The sequence below is a fragment of the Lutjanus erythropterus genome, chromosome 21 (assembly GCF_056507025.1).
Source record: "Lutjanus erythropterus isolate fLutEry1 chromosome 21, fLutEry1.hap2, whole genome shotgun sequence".
NCBI lineage: Eukaryota > Metazoa > Chordata > Actinopteri > Lutjaniformes > Lutjanidae > Lutjanus > Lutjanus erythropterus.
In genome coordinates this window covers 15,336,331-15,359,296 of record NC_139337.1, presented here as the reverse complement: position 1 = coordinate 15,359,296, position 22,966 = coordinate 15,336,331, and the positions used below count along the sequence as shown (strand labels likewise).

At 39.2% G+C, this 22,966-nt stretch overlaps 1 protein-coding gene across 3 annotated transcripts in view; it reads left to right on the top strand.

Annotated features, from left to right (window-relative positions):
- The window catches only part of mllt10 (MLLT10 histone lysine methyltransferase DOT1L cofactor), a 59,920-nt gene that overhangs the window by 4,593 nt on the left and 32,361 nt on the right, over positions 1-22,966 (top strand). For 2 of the 3 annotated variants that reach the window (XM_084746785.1, XM_084746786.1), the window contains exons 2-7: positions 949-1,028; positions 4,350-4,404; positions 8,142-8,251; positions 8,356-8,459; positions 10,182-10,275; positions 15,936-16,025. In XM_084746785.1, coding sequence (XP_084602911.1) covers positions 949-1,028; positions 4,350-4,404; positions 8,142-8,251; positions 8,356-8,459; positions 10,182-10,275; positions 15,936-16,025 — 533 coding nt within the window. The remainder of the gene's footprint in view (positions 1-948; positions 1,029-4,349; positions 4,405-8,141; positions 8,252-8,355; positions 8,460-10,181; positions 10,276-15,935; positions 16,026-22,966) is intronic. The other variant, XM_084746787.1, reaches the window with a different exon arrangement.

The following is a 22,966-nucleotide window of genomic DNA, read 5'->3' as shown; positions in this document are numbered from 1 at the left end:
TCAGAAATCTGGATTATAGCTGTTTATTTCATTGGATTATAGGCTCCAGTCAGATCAGAGATAATCTGAAAATGTGTAGAGGTAGGCTATTTAGGGTAGTGCTGCTGCATCTAGAGTAGCACCGCTTGTACTGAAACTTCAAGTCTGAGTTGTTTAAGGATCAGTGAAAACAGGTTATAACTGTAAGTAAATGAACTAAGTGCATTTTTGAAGTTGAAGTATGTCTCATAAATAATATTGTTTGCTAAAACATATCAAAATATTATAAAGTAACTCTGTAGAATGTGCAAACATAAAGAGACGCCAACAGCATCAGAATCCTCCTCGGCCTTGTGTCCCTGTTCATACAGCATCGTGCAGCACACTGATTAAAATAGAAATGTAAGTTCTAGCTGTCATTGTGAGTTTTTACCATATCATTTCTACCCTAAAATGCATCAGTTTATGCAGTAGACAACTGTGCTTTGATCTTTTTCATATAAATGTGTGGAAGAGGTTTGAATTGTCTGAATTGTTTGAATGCAGTCTCTTTCTGTGAGGTGCAACAGACCTAGCAATATAAACATAACACCAACAATTATCACCGATGACTGAGTGTTGATATTAACAATGCATTAGCAGTGATTCTGCTATTGTCCCAGGGGCTTAAAATATTTTGTAGTGCTGGCAAACTGTCAGCTGTCAGTTGGGTGATATAAAAGCATTCGCAGTGTGTTCGTCAGTCTGTCAGATCAAAACATTTCGGTTCCGATTTCAAACCAGTTTAGTCACAAGTTTGCCTTCTGGGATGAGTAGAAAATAGTTGGAAGTGGAGATGGTGTGATATTTGTAAAGATGTTATTAAGTGTCGCAAGGTTTGATGTGGTTTCAGAGTAAGTGTGTTAATGTGTTCTGTAGTCTTGTGCTGTGGTTGTGATGACTCACTTTCATCTCTCCCTGTCTCTTCAGCCTGCTATGGCATCGTGCAGGTGCCCACTGGTCCTTGGTTTTGCAGAAAGTGTGAATCTCAGGAGAGAGCAGCCCGCGTGGTGAGTCAAACGATCCAACTATCCATTCATCATTTATTTATGAGTGAACTCCTGGAATAACAGGGCTGTCTGCCAAACATGGTGGAACTGGTGCTAATCCTTGAATAGCGCCATTTATGAATGCACCAAGAAAATAGTGCCAGGGGAAGTTTTGTATCATCAATGTGTTTGTTCAAAGGGCTTGGAACAAACCAGGTAAAATAAACCTGCATGTAATATTTAACCAGCATAGACAATGAATTTCTTTCAAGTCCCACCATGGCAGCCCTGCTCAATGCCTGTGATACCATTCATGGCAGGTGTGGGTTTGGGTATTGTTTTTTTTTTTCCTGATACTGCTGCTAAAACTATACTTTAAAGCAGTACTGGTGCCTAAACAGTACCTGAACTGGTACTTAAGCACAGAAGCTCAAAATGATGTAGACAGTGCTTTTTTCATTGCTAAGGCAAATTTGGGCTTGAAATTCAACAATATATGAACTGTTAACAGTTTGAAGTTCATTTAAGTATTTTGGGACACACTAGAGCTGTGACGATTATTACATTACCGCAATACTGTTGTCTTGTGATAACTATACGAGGCATCTTAGGATTTCAGTAGGTAGCTCACAAATGCTAACAACCGTACTTTCCAGAGCAATGCAGAGAGAGTCTTTCTGTAATTTTAACTAGCAGTTAAGTGATCTGTCTTTATTGTCTGCCCTAGAGTTGGGCGATTGGATGAATATATCGTCTATTGACGATGGGTTGAATCCATTGCCGATTGCTTTTTTGGGCCGATTTTAAGGGTGATATTTGTCATTTTATTTTGCTAATGTAATCGTCTGCAGAGTGACAGCCTCTGATCTGCACCGTGCTCTCATCCAGCGGCACAGTTCACACCCACTCAACTGACCATGCATGCGCTGAGCTGGGTGACAAGTGAGACGAAAACAGCCTGCAGAGTCAGACTCTTTACACTCTTTCCATGCAGAGAATTAAGGATTTATTTCGACCAAACCAGAGTTGGTGATTTTTGGAAAAGATATCGGCAATCGCCAATGGATGGGCTGATGATGATAGTTTGGAAAATTTTAACATATCGCCCAACTCTAGTCTGCCCCATAGGACAACTATTTCAATCAACAGCTCAGGCGTGTGGCACCGGAATGAGATACTGTATTCTGGACTGTGATTTGTTCTGGTAGGTACCGGTTGTGTAAGAACCAGTGCCATATGGGCACAGCATTTTGGTACCCAGCCCGAGGAAGCAGTAACACCTAATGTTGAGTGCTGATGAGAACATTTCCTTGAGTTGGTTCTGAATGGGAGTTGTCCACTGTTTCAGAATATTTTAGCTATTATGTGAGGAAACACAAAGCCTGGGAGCGGGATTATTATTTTAGACTGTTTATTATTTAAGGTGTGTGTGAGTGTGTGTGTGTATATATATATCTTAAATAATGAACGTGTGTGTATAAAGAAGACAGTCTTACAATGCGATTAGAGTGGTGGATAACAAACTATAAAGAATGAAACTTACCATATTGCCCAGCTTTACTATATGGCTATATATAGATATGGATATATGTGGTTAGCCGCAGTGTAACCGTTCAGATGTTTAGGAAGCTGTCAGTTACAGTGTACAAAATTGACTTTAGAATAGAATATGGCCTTGTAATAAGTTACACTGTTAGAGACTTGAAAACCTCCATGTGTTGTTTTTTTTTCACCATGTCTATCTTTTCATCTTAAATCTTTGTACAGCTGCAGTATCAAAGGGATTCTGACGAGAGAAATTATTTTAGAGGTCTGCACAGACCTGCCTGCTACTGCCACTTTTTGTGGAGTGACTGCCTGCACAGGCGGGATTTTCTGTGGCATGTGCTATCTCCCGCTGTCTTAAAGCTTAGCCAGCCTGTCAGTCCATGGTCTGTATTCTCTACCAGTTACCATCATATTTCACCAAATGGTTTTTAATCCTGATTGAAAAGCGCTATAAAAGATTATTGTGCATGCTGTAAGTGTTGCCAGTTTACTAACCATGTGGCATACTGTGGTGTGCAGGAAAACTATCAAGTCTGCAACAGCACATGAAAATGTTCCTGTCCAGGCAGGAACATGTTTCTGGAAAGCACTGCAATTCCAACAATTGCTGCAGGACCTGTGGACTAACCTACTCTCCACATATCTCTGAATCATGTCACTTTTAGACTGAACTTAATTACTTATTTTATGTGTTCTTTTTGTGGAACTGGCTGCAAAAGCCGCAAACTGGTACGGCTTGTTGAGTTTAAACTTAATATGACCTCGGCAAACTTCTAAGGATGTGTCAAGATTTTGTCAGGGTAAGATTTACTTACTTAGTTGTTGATACAGGTGCTAGGAATGATCTACCTACTTGCTGTATTCATGTCTGTGCACAGAACAAGGTTTCTCCAGCAGAAGTTTTGCAGGATAACTAGGTTTTCTTGTAATCCCTTAACCTTTGCATACAAAGAAATGACTTAAGGACAGAAATCCAACAATAACAAGGTCATCTAAGCTCATACAACTGCTGTGAATGCTGCAAAGCTGTCAAGCAGTGTCCAAGTGTACATAATCCTTATATATCAAACCATCAGACAAATATCATTGGCCATATGTTTGTCCAGCACTCCAGGCTGTGCAGCACTCCAGGCTGTGCAGCTGACAAGTGCAAAATATGGATAAGGTGGACCTTTAAAGAAAATGAAAATGTACTCAGTGTAATAATATGTGTGCACGAATTTACAAAGAATTACATTGTGTGAAATGTTAGCTGGCTAATATAAATGAGGCAGTGTGCCTTCATGAATATGAAAAATGTATGTAAGGAAGTAAAGTATTCAATTTCTTGCAAAGCATTATTTTAATGAAAGAGAGATAAAGACCATTTATGTCTATTTTTTAATCTCCAAATTGCCAGATGCAGCATCACTGCATCACCTGAATTAACCTCTAGAGTCAATGTCTCATGACTCTGTTTTATTTAAAGGTTTACTGGGGAAGGAATTAGCTGTTTTATAAGTTAATGAAAAAAGCATTAAATATCATGCCTGTAGCTGAATAGATGAAAAACACTGGCTTATTTGGGAGTTGAGGAAGAGTTGAGTTGTCAGACACATGCTTGGAGAAAGAAGCAACTTCTGGTAGCAGATAGTGAGTGTTTTCCCAGAGAGTTTCAGGCCTTGTGTTCAAGTCAGGGCCACTCACCAGTTATCTCACACACTGGCATGTTTGTCATGCTTTTGTGTTCACCTCACCTTAGGTGGATGAGTTTGGTCGGTTGTTTCTGACCTGGTGTTTCTTCTTTACCCTCAGAGATGTGAGCTGTGTCCCCACAAAGATGGAGCCCTCAAGAGGACAGACAACGGAGGTAGAATCAGCTACACACACACACACACACACACACACACACTCATACACACTCAAACATACTCACACATCTGTGGCGAGCCTCTTGTGTATTTTGTCATTAATTGCATGTCACCGGCAAGTTTAAGGGGTGTGAGCGTGCTGGGAGAGTTATGTTGGTGTTTGTTGTGTGTGCTGCCTCTCTCTACCGTCTTTGCCAGTCCATGTTTTATGAGTGTGTGTGTGTGTGTGTGTGTGTGTGTGTGTGTGTATGTTTATGAGGGGGCGGGCCAGGATGGGTATAGTGCATGGCCTGTGAGGAGTCTCCTCTCTGGGTTCATTGGGAGGTCAGCTTGGTGGAGACTGTAAATATTCTGTGTGTATGTGAGTGTGTGTGTGTGTGTGTGTGTTTGAGTCAGTCAGGGAGAGAGGCACAGCTGTGGGATTGTGTCCAGGCCTGCAGGGAGGCATCAGGACAACACTAACACACACCGTTTTACTACTTTCTCTTTTATTTTACCCTTCCCATGACCCCTCTCTCCCTCTCTTTTTTCCTCCCATTTTTCTCCCACCATCTCTTTCCCCGACCGTCCGTTTTCTCTGCTTTTGTCAGTTCCTCTTCACTTGTTGATCTGTGTGGTAGTCGCTGTTATTTCAGGTGGGACAGTAATAAAGCAGAGCGAAGGTATTTGTCTGAAATGGGTTTTTGATCCAGAATCTTAACATATAGCAGGCAGAGAAGAAAGAAAAGACTTAGTTGTTTGTCCTGGCGTCTTTTTTTGTTTTCTTTTAGTTGTAGATACCCAGTAAATATCTCTGTCCTCATTATGGTGAGTTTAATGATGCAAAGTTGAATACATTTGCAGTCTGAAAGGTTTCAAACATAATGTGTCACATCCATATATTTAAAGGGTTTGCTGAAAAATCAGCAACAGGTTCACTTTCTACAAGTCAGTGCTAAGGAATATTAGATACGTGGCAGTGGTATGGAAATTTTAAAGTAGAGCAAGGGACTGATTGATACTGGATTTTAGGGGTTGATCCTGGGACTAAAAACATCCAATATTGATGTATAGGGCAATATATTAAAAAAACCAATGACATTAGAGCATCGAAACTGTAACCTTTGACTGGTATTTTTAAGAACCCAGGGCTAAACCATAAGGTTTGCCTGCTTGACTTGGGAAATTGAAATGCCATGTTGGGCGACTAAATCTAGCAACTCACTTGCCCAACTGGGCAAGAATTAAACAGTTAAACTATTTTGATTATGGATTAATCCTTATAGTAATTTTTCAGGCAAGAATGGCAGAAAATGCTGTTTTAAGCCTCTCAGATACAGAGATTTCCTGCGTTTCTCTGTTTTATATCATATTTAACTGAATATTATAGTTTTCACATCGGACAACATATACATCGATACTGATATAGACCGACAGAGCTGTGACAGACCAGTACTGGGCTGTTAATATCTGTTTGTCTCTAATTAGATGTAGAGGTTATCACTCTTAAGCGTGTTCTTGATTGTACTGATGTGGTTTCATTGTGTATGTGGTTCATTACCTGCTACAGTAAGTACAACATGAACTCAAGTTAACTCTTGTTTTTTTTTCACCTGGTGTTGGTGTCATGGTTTTGCCGTGGTTTACCACAGAAGCTCATAAAGCCATTATCAAGAACTGCCTTTTGTTTTTTATTTTGTTTATTTGACTATATAGCACACTTTAGATTTGTTATGAACCAAATTGAAGCTCATTCTTTCAACATGTTGGACTCTGATGACCTCTTGGAGTAAGGGATGTCGACAAACGGATGCTTTGTTGGATTTTTCAGGGGGTAAAAGTGCGAATGCTCAGTCTGAGGAGGAAGGCTGTGCCACTTTTATAGTCCTGTTTTATAGGCCTCTTCCAGATTCTTGGAGGGACTTCAAAACAACAACATGCCCCCCATTTCACACCCGCAGCCTCCCCTCCGTCCCGCCCTCTGCCCTCCTCCCCCTGTCCTGCTCACCAGGTCAAAGGCAGGTCAGGGGTTCAACTGTAAGTTTAAGCCTGTTTTTGTTTCCGCTATGGGGAAAAACAGACACCTCCAGTGTGGCAGGAGACTCCCACCTCCATTTGACCTCCCATTGACCCTCCTCCTGCTCCTCCTCAGCTCGTCGTCAATTCTGCTGCCACTCCACCCATGCCCCGCTGTCATTCCACCGCCCCCAGTTTGTCTTCACTGACAGGCAGCTGTGTGTGTGTTAGGGCTCAATAAACGGCTACTTAGATAGATTAACTACCAGTTTGCAAATTAAAATATTTACGAGTCCAGACCACAGTTGGGCCAAAGGAGTACTATCCATTATTGCCTTTTGGTCTAGATCACTTTGGGTTCACATTGACAACAAACCATAAGTTGAAAAGTTTCATGGACTGACATAGAATTTCACAGATTCTAAAGGATTTATTTTATCTTCATTAATGGTCCAAATGAGTGAAGAAATAAATACCTGGATGTGAGCATTCATCAAAACTGTACTGGACTTAATTTTAGAGGAGATGGTGAATCTTGTAGTGTAACTTGGTGAATGAGAAGGGGGCCTCCATAGGCTGTCTTCGTTTGATTGTTTGATCAGTGCCAGAGTTAAAAAGGCGGTGTTCCCACTAAGATTGTCAAAAGTATCGACTAGAGCCCGACTGATATTATCAGACTTCTATTGGACTATCACAGCAGTATCGATCTATATTGGTATCAGCCTATATGTTGTTTGAAATGTGCCAATATGAAAACTTTTATTTACAGAGGACAGTACAAATTGTGTTTAGTTTTTAGCCTCATAGGCATAATTTTTGACAATAGCATTTGTTAAACAGTGAAATACCTTACCTCCGTTACATATCTTTGTTACAAATGTTTAACCACATTTTGAGGGACACTTGCAAAAAATGGGTCTGTGTATATATTGTATATTCTGTATAGGGATGTAGCCAAACTTCAATACATACTGATACTTCTTGTCAATACTCTTATTGATACTACTTGCCATATTTTGGTGCAAAAAATGTGAAATGATGAGACATGAACAGATGTGAAAAGATTCAACAGTTATTACTTAAAAAGCTTAACAGTTTAATTGTTTCCTGTGTTACTGCATAAAGCTGCATTTTCATCAAATTTAGTAATGTGAGTGCACATTTTTGAACATTTTGCCCTGTCAGCTGCAGGTTGTTGCTTAATTTATGATAAAAAAAACCCAACAACATTGTCCTGTTTTGTGTGCTTATGACCTTTGCTGTTTGCTGTTGTGGTACTGAGTATCTTTTTTTTATACTAGCATTGAACCAAATTTCGCTATTGTGACACCCCTAGTTCCCATCAACTCAAATAAACTGAACCAAACACTGTCAGTCATGTATCTAGTGTGGAGATGTAACATTTTTTTGAGTCTGTGTTATGAGTTATAACTCTAAAGAATGTGCAGAAAAGAGCTGTTTTTGTTTTACCCAGCCAATAAAAGCTTCTATAGTTGATGTATGGAGCAGTGTTGTGTTCTTCAGGTTATCAGTCCTCTGGGCTTACTCAGTTTTGTTATATTGGTACAATGGGCAACCAACAAATCAAACAAGTGGATACAAACATAAATTCTGCACACTTTTATTACTAAGACCTTTGCAGATGGTTTATAAATCTTAAATGCAAACTGTGAAATATTGCCACAAGGTACATTTCGCATGTATGTGCAGCAGCTGATGGTTATTTTCTGTGTCTTTGCAGGCTGGGCCCATGTGGTTTGTGCCCTTTACATACCTGAGGTGGAATTTGCCAATGTCTCCACTATGGAGCCCATAGTGCTCCAGTCTGTTCCACATGAGCGCTACAACAAGGTAACAAAAAATCATCTATGCATATGGACATGTCAAAAAAAAAACATGTGCAATCGAGTCTGTTTTTTAATTAAAATGGTTCTCTTAACTGTGTGTGTCTTCAGACATGTTATATCTGTGAAGACCAGGGCAGAGAGAGTAAAGCAGCCACTGGAGCCTGTATGACCTGCAACAAACATGGCTGTAGGCAGGCCTTCCATGTCACATGGTGAGATCCATTCACATCACATTTACCTCACCAAGACAAAGAAAGAGATTGTTTCTTCAATTCTTTTCTCATACTGGAGGAAAAGCATATACTGTTGGGTGTTGTAAGAACAAATCCGTAGAGATACTGTGGATATTAAGATTTTGATGTATTCCACTGGTTCAGCTGCTTTGAGTGTAAAACAGAATTTATGCGGGTTAACTTTTTTCACATGTTCACCATGAGTTTTGACATTGGTTCTCTGTGAATGCTTGTGATGTTGAAGTTTAAGAGCTGAGATTGGAAAAACTGTGATGACTTCACAGCCTGGTTTAGAGTGGGAAAAGGTGAATTTTTGTGCCCCTTATTTTTCTTCTTCCTTATGTACAAATCCAACATCATGTTGTGGGATAGCTTATAAATAGCATGTCACTTGTAAGAACATTTAGTGTATCATGTCTACACTTTTTAAGCTTTTCATGTGTTATTTAAGGCTGTTTAATTCAGCACATTTTATGGATTTTGAACATGGTAGCAGTTTTCTGGTGACCTTTGTTATCATGATGATCTTCGCCATAAGTAATCTTGTGAACTGGTCAGCGTTTGGTTAGGTTTATTCACCCTAACAACTTGGTTAGGTTTAGAAAAAGTGATTGAGATTTATAATATGATATATAAATATATACGTTAGTTACGTGTCTGTCTGACAACACATGCTTATTTGAGGGGAGAGATGGTGGAGCAAAGGCTGAGGTCCGGAAATATCCTGAGCCCAGCGCCCCGGATGAGGGTGACGCACTGTGGCGCTTCCCATGTGTGTTCATGATGGCACATGACATGCATCACATGATGCGCTGCTGCACCGGTGGTGTGTTTTATGCCTTTAGACACACTTTACACTTTGTCACCAGACATTTTTGTGCCTTAGCACTGGAGGTGATTGTGGTAGCCAGAGGCATTATGTTATTGTGTTTTCTGTCAGTCCCATTCTTTTGAACATGATATCTCAAGAGCAGCTTGTCAGAATTTCTTCAAATTTGGCAAAAGTGTCCACTTGGACTCAAGGATGAACTGGTTAGGATTTGGTGGTTAAAAGTCAAAGGTACTATGACGTCATGATTGTACTATTCCTGTGAAAGCAGTATCTCTAGAACTCCTTGACAGAATTTCTTCAATTTTGGTACAAATGTCCACCTGGACTCAAAGATAAATTGATCAGAGTATGGATGCCCAAGGTCACTGCGACCTCACATATGTCCCATTATTTTGAATGTGATATCTCAGGGACATCTGGATGGAATTTCTTCAAACTTAGTATGCTTAATATGATGACTTGGAGCCCACAATTAAATGATTATAATTTGGTCAAAGGTCGCTGTGACTTCACAAAAACGTGTTTTTGGCCATATCTCAAGAATTCATATACTAACTATGACAAAAGTTCACACACACATATCTAATAAGATAAGATTAGGTGGGGTTTTTTTTTATTTTACATTTTATAACCACTGTAAAGGCAGTCTCAAAGTGATGACAACATGTTTTTCACTGGAAACTCCATTATATTTACTTATTTTACACTTTTTTTTGCCATAAAATATACTTCTTCACTGGATATGAACCCCATATGGTGAAATCTGGCTGAAAAATTATATTGTTTCCTGTTCAGCGCTTGTTGGTACTAACACATTAATGTTGAAGAGTTTTTTCATTTATGTCCTTTTACACAATTCTCTGCTACAGCGCCCAGTTTGCGGGGTTGTTATGTGAGGAACAAGGATCGGATGCAGACAATGTCAAGTACTGTGGATATTGCAAATACCACCACAGCAAATTGGTAAGTGTCCTCTTGTGTTGTTGCCATATTCCACAGATAGCATGTATTTTGGATACTCTAAACCACAACATCACACATCACTAGGCAATATGTCATTCTTCTCACCTTAAAAAAAATTACCCATAGCCTTGACCTATTTCTGCATGTGAGGATAGAATAGATTTTTTTGTATTTTGATTTAATATTCATTCACTGTACCAGTTAACGGAGGAGCAACCATGAGTTTTTGTGTAAATTGGTATAAACATACAATTTGACATTTGTTAAGGGTACATGACAAGTCTCAGTCACTAGCTTGTATTAGACTCATGCATACACTCTTCCCCAAGAACTGCATGATTACATCATAATTCTGTATATGAATGAGACTATGTAGACATTACACACACATATTTGTTTACCTGTAACACAGTGAAAAATACCTTCCATCTTGTGGAATGACTTTGCATTTCTCTGCTGCCACTGAGAGATGAGCCACCATCATTTCTTCCCTCCTCTTTTTCTTCTCTCTCTACCTCCCTTAGCACCTCTCATCCCTGCCCTTCTCCTAAACACTACTCTCTGTTTCCTTCACCTTTCCATCTCTTTTTCCAACCTTTCCTGCTTCCGGTCTCTGTTGGGCTCTGCCCCCTCTTCCTCCATCTGTCTTTCTCCCCCACATTTCCTTCGTCTTTCAGTGAACCAATGAATCCATCCCCCCACTGTTTGTCTCTTGTCCACCTGTCCTGTACCCTCTGTCCACCCTTTTCCATCTACTCTTACTCCTCCTCCTTTCCTGATCCCTCTAATCTCTCTCACAGTGGCCCATCGTCCCTGCTACTCCCTTGTGTATTGGTACTGAGCCCAGAGTGGGCACAGCGGGTTGGGTTTGCAGGTGCTGGATCCTTTTGAGCCTAGTTTTCACTGTAAGGTCAAACAAGGCTAATAAGGCTTAATCTTTATTTATGTATTTCAAATTCTTTGGAAAATAACATTTCAGTAATTTATTTCTTCGGTTTCCAACTGACATGTCCTGGTAATTAACATTTATCATTTGGTCACCAGGTGTTCATAGCTTTTGCGTTGCTTTAAGTGGGCACATGGTTTCAGTACAAAGTTGCAGTTTCAGTTCAGTGTTTTTACTCTTTTTTCAAGACAAAATAGCAATACAAAGTTGGTTCATTAACAGGGTTTTCCCTGGATTTTTTTTTTAACAAATGCAGAAAAGGCTGGAAAAAGTGCATGACAGGTGACTAACAGACGTTTATGCAGCACTTGAATCTGATCAAGTAGAGACAGGATTAAAAGGAGATGTCTTGGACAGTAATGATTCAGGGCTTATTACTGTTGGCTCACTGTCACACTTTTTAAAGGACATGATGAACTGAAAAAGTACATGGAGTAGGATACACAGCAGTTGGAACAGCTTTTGATCCATTAATCAGGTCCTTTCTGATGTACATATTTGTTTTCTAAATGATCTGTCAAGTACTGGCACTCAAAACGTGGCTACTGAGGTTCGATATCCAGTCCTACTCATGTAATATAAGTTAACTCAGCTGTCTTTAAAAACACGCATTCGTTTGCCCCACTACTACCTTAATCTTGCAGACACTGTGAATTTGACATTCCCCCACTGGCTCCACACTTGAGTGCTGCACATAGTTTGTGCACACTTGGTATAAGCACACCAAAGCAGTTGATGATAAAAGGTACAAAAGATTTTCTGTTTTTTAAAAAAAAGCCTTTAGGCCTACATTTTTGCAAGACTTTTTGACAGCAGCGGCCAAAATAAGTTAGATAGGCAGGGAAAACCCTGGCTGATACAATATAATAAGCATAAGGTTCATCTAAAGAAGACAGAAAAAAAAACTGTTTTGTCTGCACATTTTTGACATACAAATGGCATTAAGGCTACTGGTTTCTTGTCCATTATCACATCCCTACCTCATCTTTTTGTCGTCTGTTAGCCTTGCTCTGACCATGCAATCTGCATAATGCAATCCTGACAGGTGGATAACTGACCACTGTCTTGCAGAATTCAATCAGATAAGAGGAGAATGAAAAAGATAGGCATATCAACACAGAAATCCAACAACTCCATATGCAGAGCGCACACATTCACTGAAGAGACATCCTGTTGTTTTCCAGATGTTGATCCTCCTCCAGTAGTTAACAACCTATCACAAGGCATACAGATGTATGCATCAGCTGGGGGAGGGACTCAAATATGAAAAACTGGAACGTGCCTCGATTATTCTGATTTCTGGAACAGTGGTAGGATAAAAACACAGGACAGGCTTTATATTCTCTACACACACAAACACACACTCACACACGACAGACATTTTGCAATGTTAACAAATGCTGATGGAAAGACTCATGCTGTCATATTGATCGTGTATGAATGGCTTTGGATGCTGGGGCATAATGTCATTAAGCTTGGATTGTATGGATGACAGGAATGTACGAGAGCGAATCAATGATGAGGAAAGCAATGTTGTTAGCAGAGTGGGTTTCATAAAATACCACTTGATGGATGTTTACGGCATGTTAGCAACATATGGTATTTGACTGAACTCAGTCAGTAGCCAAATCTAATTTGCTTTCTTCCAACCATCTGCAGTGGGTGTTGTTGGCACATGGTTTTAAGTAAGGGTGCTCCGATCAGGATTTTTGGGACCGATCACCAATTGCTGGAAGCAGTATCAGGCAATACAGACGACATGATCTCACGTTTATTTATTTAACTGTTCTTAACAACTTTGTACATCAAGTATACATATGGAACAACTTCCAAATATCACTGAAGTACTTTGCAACCGGTTGTACAAGAATATGGTTGAGAATTTTTTAATGGAATTCTTTTAAATCTGCCTGTGGAGAAATGTACAGAATATTGTTATGATTTTAGTATTTAAGTAGAAATTATTTAGTAAAGAGAACAACAAGAACAAGAAAGTAATGGCAGGTATAGGCCTTTGTATTTCAACAAGGGAAAAAAATTAGGGAAAAAATCATTCCCATTTTAATTAAGCTTTGTGGCCATTACAGAGAATAGATATCTGAGTTTATGAGGTGAACTTGAATACACCATGAATTCCCTGTCCCTGTGTGTCAAAATTCAACGCTAACAGCAAAGGATTAAAAATAGAGGAGAGGACAGATGCATGTGAGTAAATGACACCAAAACACAGTAGAGACTCTTTGCATAGCTTTTTATTGCAACCTCAAATCAGAAAACCTCAGAAAACAGAAAAAACCTTTTATTCAATTGATTACAGTACAAACAGATGCCTGCAACATAGGGGCCAGGTTTATCACTTAACAGCTATCAATTTTTCTTTAACAACTGAAGACACTAATTGTTAAAATTTTGGACATGGAATTTTTTCTCATTTTTGTTTGATATACAACTTCAAGTGCTCAACAGCCCAGATTCTCTATTGTTGCATTGTGTGAATTAGCTGTGCCATGGGCACTAACACACTCTCATACCATCACAGATGCTGGCTTTTGAAGTCAGTGCTGGTAACAATCTGGATGGTCCTTCTTCTGTTTAGCTTGGAGTTCACTGCATTCATGATTTCTGAAAACAATTTGAAATGTGGACTCATCAAGCCACACCATTCTTTTTCACTTTCCACCAGTCCGCCTCAGATGAGCTCAGACCCCATAGAAGCTGTCTCTTAATGTTGTTGATATATGGCTTTCGCTTTGCGTGGTAGAGTCTTAACTTTTTCATTTATAAATGCAGAGACAAACTGTGTTTACTGACAATAGTTTTCCTAAGTGTTCACAAGCACATATCATATCCTTTATACAATTATGTGGGTATTTGGGGTCAAAGTTCACAGGCATTCAGTGTTTTTTGGCCTGTTGCCTCTTACATCCAGAGATTTCTCCAGATTCTCTGAATCTTATGACATTTTGGATTGTGGATGGTGAAGTCCTCACAGCGTTGTTTTGAGAATCTTTGTGCTTCAACTGTTGAACTATTTGCCCATACCATTTTTTACAAAGCGGTGAACCTCACTCCATTCATGTGTGTGAATGACTGAGGCTTTCAGGAAGGCCGCTTTAATACCCAATCATGATACTATCACCTGTAACCATTTAATCTTTTTACCTTTTGAAATTTACTTAAGTGTGTTTTTTTTTCTAATATTCCACAACTCTCCCAGATTTTTGTTGCCACTGCCCCATCTTTTTTGAAACTTGTTGCAGGCATAAATTCAGAATGAGTCTATATTTACAAAAAACTATAAAGTTTATCAGTTTGGACATTAAATATATTATCTTGGTACTATATTCAATTGAATACAAGCAAGAAAATAATTTGCAAATCATTGCATTCTGTTTTTACTTACGTTTTACAAAATGTCCCAGCGTTTTTGAATTGGGTGTGTGTGTGTGACAATTTTGGTGGAAGCACTTACCCGTTTTGGGGAGTAGTCAGCTGAGGTTTTGCTAAATTGCAACTCTATTTGCTTTTGATGCTTGGCGGGTGTTAATTTCCCTCCTACTTTGTCAACTGGTTATTGGCCGATAACAATCTGTAGCCAGTCAGTCAGAGCACCCTTAGTTTGCCAATCACTGTCACAGATGATGGATAAACCTTAAACTGTCACTATCTGTTTTTCCAAAGCAAGTGGTCTCTAGCAGTAAAACCATGATTACAGCGCTGTTAAGTTGTATTCATGGAACTGAAAGTGTAACAAAGTGGAAAATCTGTCCCTGTGCTTAGAAAATAAGCTCGAACATTGGCTAAGATTGGGTGATACAGAGTAGTGTAAGTTAATTCTCCTGGCTTTTTTGGCAAGTTTTTGGAATTGTCTAATAAGGATAATCAAGTTTTTAAGAAGAGGTTTTTAGTGCTATTCAGTAGGAGCAGTAAAATCTGAACTCTATGTGTTAACTTTTACTATGTTAGCATGGAAATCCAGGTATAGACTTTTAAATGGAGGACAGCGTGCTGTATGTGAGGCCAGAAGAGGATCATGGTGCATCAGGTTGCCTCAAAGAGAGTCAGATTTTACATTAAATGCCAAAAGAAACACAGTCTATGGACATAGATGTGCACTTTTGAATAGAGACTGAATAAAGACAAGTCTTAATCTATGCCTGGAGGTAATATGGCTGTAATTTGCGGATGTAGTTGTTTATCACCATGGCAACAGATACTGTGAATGAGAGCAAGCTGGCTTGGGCTTTGATCGATAACCAAGAGCCCTCAAAAGTGTCCCATGATGCCTCTTTAGATCCTAGTTTTGACAACGGAGTTATAAAACAACAATAAAACACAATGTGATTCCCCTAATGTGTTGTATTTATAGTTGTTCTATGCTTGCATGTTATGAATGGTTGCATTTGATCAGTGACGGTTATAAAGGGATTGGCATTTTCTATAGTGGAGGTAAAATGTATTTTTGTTTTAATACCCACTACCATCATGCATTTTTTCACTTAGTAGTGACCAATAAGCTTTCTTCTTATAATCAATGCTCCTGACAATGTTTTTTAACTGTTTTTGAATTTTGAGTTATCCTTGAGTTCAGTCAGCCCTTTTTTTAGTTTAGAGTTTTGTTTTTTTTATATCATAGAGTTAATTTTTGGTCTTATTTTAGCCTTTTTCTCTTGGACTTCATCCAGTAACTTGGAGTTCCTCTTTACCTTTTTAGCGAAGGAGCAGGGGCCGTGGTAGTAGGTCTCAAAGCTTAAGTGACTCTTCCACTCAGTGTATGGATAGACCCCCAGACGAGGACAAGAAGGTAAGACAGCCCTCAGATCTTACGCTCTCTATGCCTTCAACCCACGACTGTAACTCCATCAGAAACATACGCCCTCACTCTTACACGCTCACACTGTGGAGGGACAGACAAATACACAGGAAAACCGTTAATCAATAATAATTTTAAGTTGCTCATATGACTTCATAACAAGCATTTATGGAGTCAGTCTTTGAAAATATTGGCAGGACATTATTTATGACAAGTTGAGTCTCAGAAAACATGTTCTTGTTTATATTTGTGAGCCAAATGGAAAGAGAGGTGTGAGGTTTAGATTTTTCGTGTTCTCAATAAGGTCATATTTTTAAGGAATGGTTAATATCATTTGGAGCGGGGCTGTAACAAGTTCTTACCTATAGTCAGTGTCTTACGTACCATAGATGGCAGACAACATGCCACCAGTTTGGAGAAGCATAAGGAGTACAAGTGTAGGAAGCTGAGGAATGTACTGCTGTGGACAGGGTCAGCAGCAAAGAAATAATTTTTTTTTTTTAATTTAAGTGTGCCCTGTATTTAGAACCTATATTTTAACCCTCCTGTTAAAGCTAAATATCGCTCTCTCGATCAACCAGAATCCTTTGGCAAAAACAGTAATTTGACCTCATAGAGCATGGGAGGTACTTGACCACTGTTGCACTGACCTGTTAGTTTGTTTGTGTTATTCTGTGACTTTGGTGATTCTTAACTGATTAATAGATCGGGGAAGTAAAACTTCTGTTTTTGCCAAAGGAGTCTGGATGATGTGGAGAGAGCGATATTTGGCTTATATAATCGCGGTTACCATTGGAAAAGACTGTCTGACAACAAGGTATAGCAGTGAAAATATTCAAAATATAATGTACAGTTAACGGAGCTAGATTTTTTTTAGGTGGTTAGAATACATTTTTGCTACTGACCCTGTTCCCAGCAGTACTTTGCTTAGTTTCCTTCACCAGAACTCCTGCTGTTTCTCTGAACTGGGGGAGGTAAAGAAACTGGGGGTGACCCCTTAAGATATTACATGTTGACAGTTAACCAGAACTCAAAAAAATGTCTAAATCGGGTATATCACTTTTAATATCACTTTTAAGGCAGCTGATTTAAGAAAAGTCTAATTGAAATGTTTTCAGATGGATAGATGATCTTGGAAGTAAGTCATTTGGTATCTGCATTCAATATTTAATCAATAAATTCCTGAAGAAATTCCTGTTCTGTAGATGCTCTTGATTTGGGTGTACTATCTTGACAGTTTCCCACCTCAAAAAACAGCCAAGTGTCCTTCAGTTTTTTCCAAACAAGGCCTTTTAATATCACAGAAGTCGTTTTAATTTGATGCTAGTATGACTGCAGCCCACATACACCCACCAGTGATCACAGCCTCTAATGAATGCTACATTAGTGTGACTTAATCAGTCACAGCTGTTAGCAGAACATGTAATCACAGGCTGCGAAAAATCAGAATTTACGGGAGGTGTCAAGTCATCTGTTCCACTTTTTGTTTTTTTGTCATGTGTATTGAGGCCTTGTCAGAATAAGGACAGGACCCAACTGCAGTTGAATTAAATCCGATCCTCATCTCAGAGTATAAGTGGTAGATGGCGATATTAAACCCACTGTAATGGCCTAACGCAAACATGTGACTGTCCTTTTACAGTTGAGCTGTTTAGAGAGAGTGTAGAGTTTTCTGCTCAGTATCATTGATTCTCCCCACCACACTCAACAATAGCCGTGTTTCCACCCAGAGTACCCGCAACTTTTATTCCCAGCAACTACTTTTCAAGAAATTAAAAAGTTCTTCTAGCCTGTTGTTGTCTGTATTTCCACTGTGGGATGACGCTTTAGAAAACGACTAACAGGCATCATTATTAGTGTGTTGAAGCACAATGAACAAAACACTGTGTAAACTTATAAAGTGACTTTTGAAAACAAAGTTACAAGGTGCTGTACAGGGAAAACGTCACAAAAAATAATAATATAAACCGCAAATGCATTAAATTACCCACAGGGCAGGTAGGAAATAAACTGCAAGCTGGTTCGCAGCTGCAAATTTGTGAAAATGGTATCTGAAATAAAATAAAATACTGCAAGTGCTTGAACAATCAAGCCTCATGCAGGGAGTTTTTTTGGGGGTAAAATAATTTAAATTTAGACCCAGGTCCCTGTGGTGATTCCTAGTCCATGGGGGAAGTTCCTGTGGTGGAAACTCGGCTAATGTGCCCTGTTTGGACAGCACTTTGAAAATGCATCCATCCTCATTCCTTTCAAGAGTAGCGTTCACTCTGAAGAGTTTGTGGGATCCAAATATTGAGGTTGGTCTCTGATGTCGGCTTTATCAAGCACTTAGAGTAAACATTGTCACAAAGTGGATTGCAACAAAAGGATGTTCATTAGATAAAACAAGCAAAGACAAGTACTTAACATACTAAAACATTTGCCAGAGCTTGTGTGTGTGTGTGTGTGTGTGTGTGTGTGTGTGTGTGTGTGTGTGTGTGTGTGTGTGTGTGTGTGTGTGTGTGTGTGTGTGTGTGTGTGTGTGTGTGTGTGTGTGACAGAGAGAGAGAGAGAAAAAGTGTGTGTGAGTGAGAGTGTATGTGTGAAAATATTGTAGCCAAAGCAAACTGAGTCCAGACCACCTCAGAAACATGAAAAGGACACTCTCTGTTGTTGTTTAGTGTGTATGTTATGTGTATCTTTATCTGACCAAACTAAAATTTTATCAAGTGATAAGTCAAGTTGTTTGCTTACAGTTGATCTAAAATAGTCTCCATCTGTCCCTCATATTTATGCTGTTCTATGTAATGCAGCTGCACAGTCCATAGTAGATGTGCTGCTAAAACCAAATAAGTAAAATCAATTTAAGAAAGGGGTGTAATGTATGTAATGTAATGTAAAGCAACTGTGAAAATGTCATAATTCAATACAAATATAATAGCACTGAGCAACTGTAACTTTCAAATTTAAAAAATTATTCACTGTGACTGAGAGCATATCAGCCACCTTTTTTCCTTTTTTTTTTTGGATGATGCACTGTTACTATTTTCCGAACAAGGAAGGCAGGATGAATGGATGCATTTTGAAAAAGTGTGTTGGCCCCGCAGTCTGCTCCACCATTCTGAAATTGGAGGATGACGTTCCCTCCATCAAGCTTGTTTTTGTCACTTGGGTGGTGTAACAAATAATTGCTCCACTTCCACTGAATGAAACGCTCGTGTTCTGATGAGATGTTTCATTTATTTTTAAGCCTGTGTGCTTATTCAGACAGCTCAGTAGAGATGACTGTTAATGATGCTGCGATGCTGAGTTCCCCTTTCTACCTTGCTTCAGCTGCAGGTCATTGTTTTTGATTTAAAAAAAGCATGAACGAAGACAATAGATTTTTTACAAAGTAATTAGTGGAATCCAAATTGAGCAATTAGCATGTTGTTTGACATTTTATCTGTCTACTTAGTCATTGTGTCAAACAATGCCAGCTTCAGGATGAGTGTGTGTGTATGTGGATATGTGTGTGTATTTTGTCCACATGTTATTGAGCCCCTCTGCTCTGGCTTTTGTTAATACTGTCTTATTTGCATCAGTTTGAGTACTCCCTTCTTTCTCACACGGACATATACACACCTCTCTGTCTTTCTCTCCACATGCACATTCCAGGGTCAGGGATCAGTAGGCTCAGATGTGTGTGTATGTGTCCACACATGCATTTGTTATGTGGTTTGGAGGCTCAGATGGATACCCGCCTCATGTTAGACCTTGCAGTCAAACTACAGCAGGGGCTAAAAGATCCCCCACACTGGCCGCTTAGAAAAGGCCTGCAGGAAATACACACACACACACACACACACACACACACACACTCTCACTCACTCACTCACTCACATCCATACATACACAATGGCTGGTCAGAAATCCTGCAGGAAACTGCACAGGGGAATTCCTGCCAGGCCAGGGCGGATTATTTTCCCCCTTACTTCCTGTTCCTCCATTTCCCCCCTGTCTTCTCTCGCCGCTCCTGAGGCCTCCTCGCCTCTGTGTCTGCACCCTCTCATCTTCCTCCTCCTGAGGCCACTGTGTTGACTTGTGAAGCATTTAAAATACATGTTAAGTCAAATTAACAGTCAGTGATTTACCTTTGCATCATTCACACAGGACATTTATTACTTACATAAAAAAGTTAAGTTTAAAGAATTTAAATTTCTTGTCTATGAACAAGAGCTGAATGATATGCAAAAATATAATTATATTGCAATTATTTTGAAAGATATTTTGATTGTGATATGAGTCAAGATTTTAGTGGTAATGTTTTGTTTGTTTGTTTGTTTGTTTGTTTGTTTTTTTTGCTTTTCATTTTCACTGGAACAAATTTAAAAAGATGATGTTGTGATTATTTCTTGGATCTGTACCAATCAAGCAAGCTCCCTTACAACTGCAGAATATGATTTGTAGGCCAGGGCATCTCTGTAACACAGCAATGCTTTATGAAAGGGCAACATCATTCCTGCCAACCTGGAAACATACTGGTATTCTACTTGGCCTTGGTCTACTGTATCCACTATGTCGACTATGTACGTCGTTTTACTGAGAAAATTATTATCTGATAGATTAAAAAAGACAGATGAATTGATAATGAAAACCATTTTCACAGCCACAATTTAATGCAGCTAATTTTAGTAAACAAATGCAAAAATCAAGATACTTAGGGTCGCAACTAATGAGTATTTTCAATGGTGATTAATCTGTTGGTTATTTTCTTGATTAATCAATTAGTTGTTTGGTCTGTAACATGCCAAGATTGCATCCTCAATGTCTTGTTTTGTCCACAGCCCAAAGATATTCCGTTTTCAGAGAGGACTGAAGAAACCAGAAAATACTTTAAGAAACTGAAATCAGACATTTTAGGCTTTTTTTCCTTAAAAAAAAAACGTATTAATCGATTATCAATGTATCGTACAAGTAGTTTAATATGTGACAACTAATTGAGTAACTGATTAACTATTGCAGCTATAACTATGTGTACTGAGAGATAAAATAAAATCTGCAGTCACATATTTTCAGACTGTGAAGCTATGAGGAACAGTGTTTGTGTTTGAGAGTTTTCCCGCTCTCAGAGTCCCATGATCAGCATTCGACATAGACAGAGAGGATTTCAGCCCACTGTTGTGTTGCTCATTGCTCGGGAGTTTGCTGATAAATAGACGTGGCCCTCATCCTCTGCCACCACTTACATTTACCCCACACGGTCTCAAAGAGCACTTGGACATGTCAAATGATCAGGCTGCCAATGGTCAGCAACAGAGAAAAAGAGGGGAAAGGACACGCTGAAAGGCTTTGTCTCTGCCTGTATAATCAATTGACCTGATTGATAAGGGTGTGTCAGGGTTACATTGTGTGTGTGTTGTGTTTCCCACGCCCAGTGCTTCGTGTCCTGTGTGTGTGTGCGCGCGCCTGCATGTGTGTGTGCGTGTGTGTGTTATCCGACCCGCTCAGCTCAGCCTCTGTCCATCAACACCTACCTCTGGAATGTTAATGAAAAACAACAAGGGAATCCCAAAGAATTTACCTCTCTGTCTCTCTCCTGCTCTGCTCCTCTCCTGTATCGTGTTTGAGTTTACCATCTCACTCTGTCTTGTGTTTCACTTTTGTTATTTGCTTTTTGTAGCCGGTGTGCACGGTTGCTTAAAGTAGTTCTAAACAGTTAGTTGATAAGACAACCAACAAAAAATAAGAGCTGCTCCCTAAGAGTGGATCATTCATGATGCAAAAAAGAGCTGAATTGACTGTTTGTCAGTCAGATCTCTGCACTTTTGTGTTTGTGTCATTTAGGGCTGTAAGTTATTTTTGTTATTAGTAAATTGGCTGATGTCTGACTGAAAGTGATGTCTTTAAGTTGCTTATTTCATCCAACCAACAGTCCAAACCCAAAAATTATTTCTTTATGACAAAAAAACATCAAATCCTTTCATGTAAGAAGCTAGAACTAGAAAATGTTTTACAGTTTTCCTTGAAAAAGTCACTGAACTGATTAATTGATTATCATAATAGTTGGCAACTAATTTTCCTTTGACCGACAAATTGATTAATGGACTAACTGTTGCAGCTCCAGTGTCATTGTACACAGAACAGTGCAGGAGCAACTGCATGGCTTGCTGTAAAGCTGAAAAATCCTGATTTTGGGGACAGCCCCAGAGAAAAAACAACAGTTGTGATAATCATGTTATTAACTTATTGAGTGAGAAGGGAAATAAGAGTATTTACTGATTTTTTTTCTTCTCTTGATATCTTTGATAATTGATTGTTTGTCAGACAAAATAAGTAAAGACACCACCTCAGGTTTGGGCATTTTTCACCGTTTCACTGTCTGAAATTGTATCACCTAAACTGTTAAGTGATTAATTGATAAGATCATCTCTTGAGGTTTAAAACCCCTTACCATACAGCAACTCACCTGTAGATCAGTCATTACAAACAGTGTTTTGACTCATGCAAAACTATGTAAAATTCTAGTGAGGATCCCACATTTAATCAACTACTAAATACTAACAAAACATAAACCACTAATTCAAACTGTACATGTACCTTTTTGCCATTATAGACCTGAAATAGGTATTCAATTGCAGTTTTAATGGTCTCTTGTTGAAACAACAACCATTAATGATACTGTCTGGTAGAAAACAAATAGGTAAAAATAATTGCTAGTTGCATCCTTAGTTTGAAGTTATACACAAAAATACACACAGAAGCAGAACTTGCAACCCCTGAGCGTTAGCATTAGCGGAAGCGAGCGTGCAGAGAGGTTACAGCGGAGCTGCTATCTCCTGATTTGGCTCATGATGTCTGTTAACTGCCAGTCATAGAGGAAGTCTGGCTAAACTGTCACCAGCTTCCATGCAGTCGCACCTCAGCGAGACCTTGGGGGTAAAAGAAGGGGGGAGGGGCGCTTTCTGGTGCTT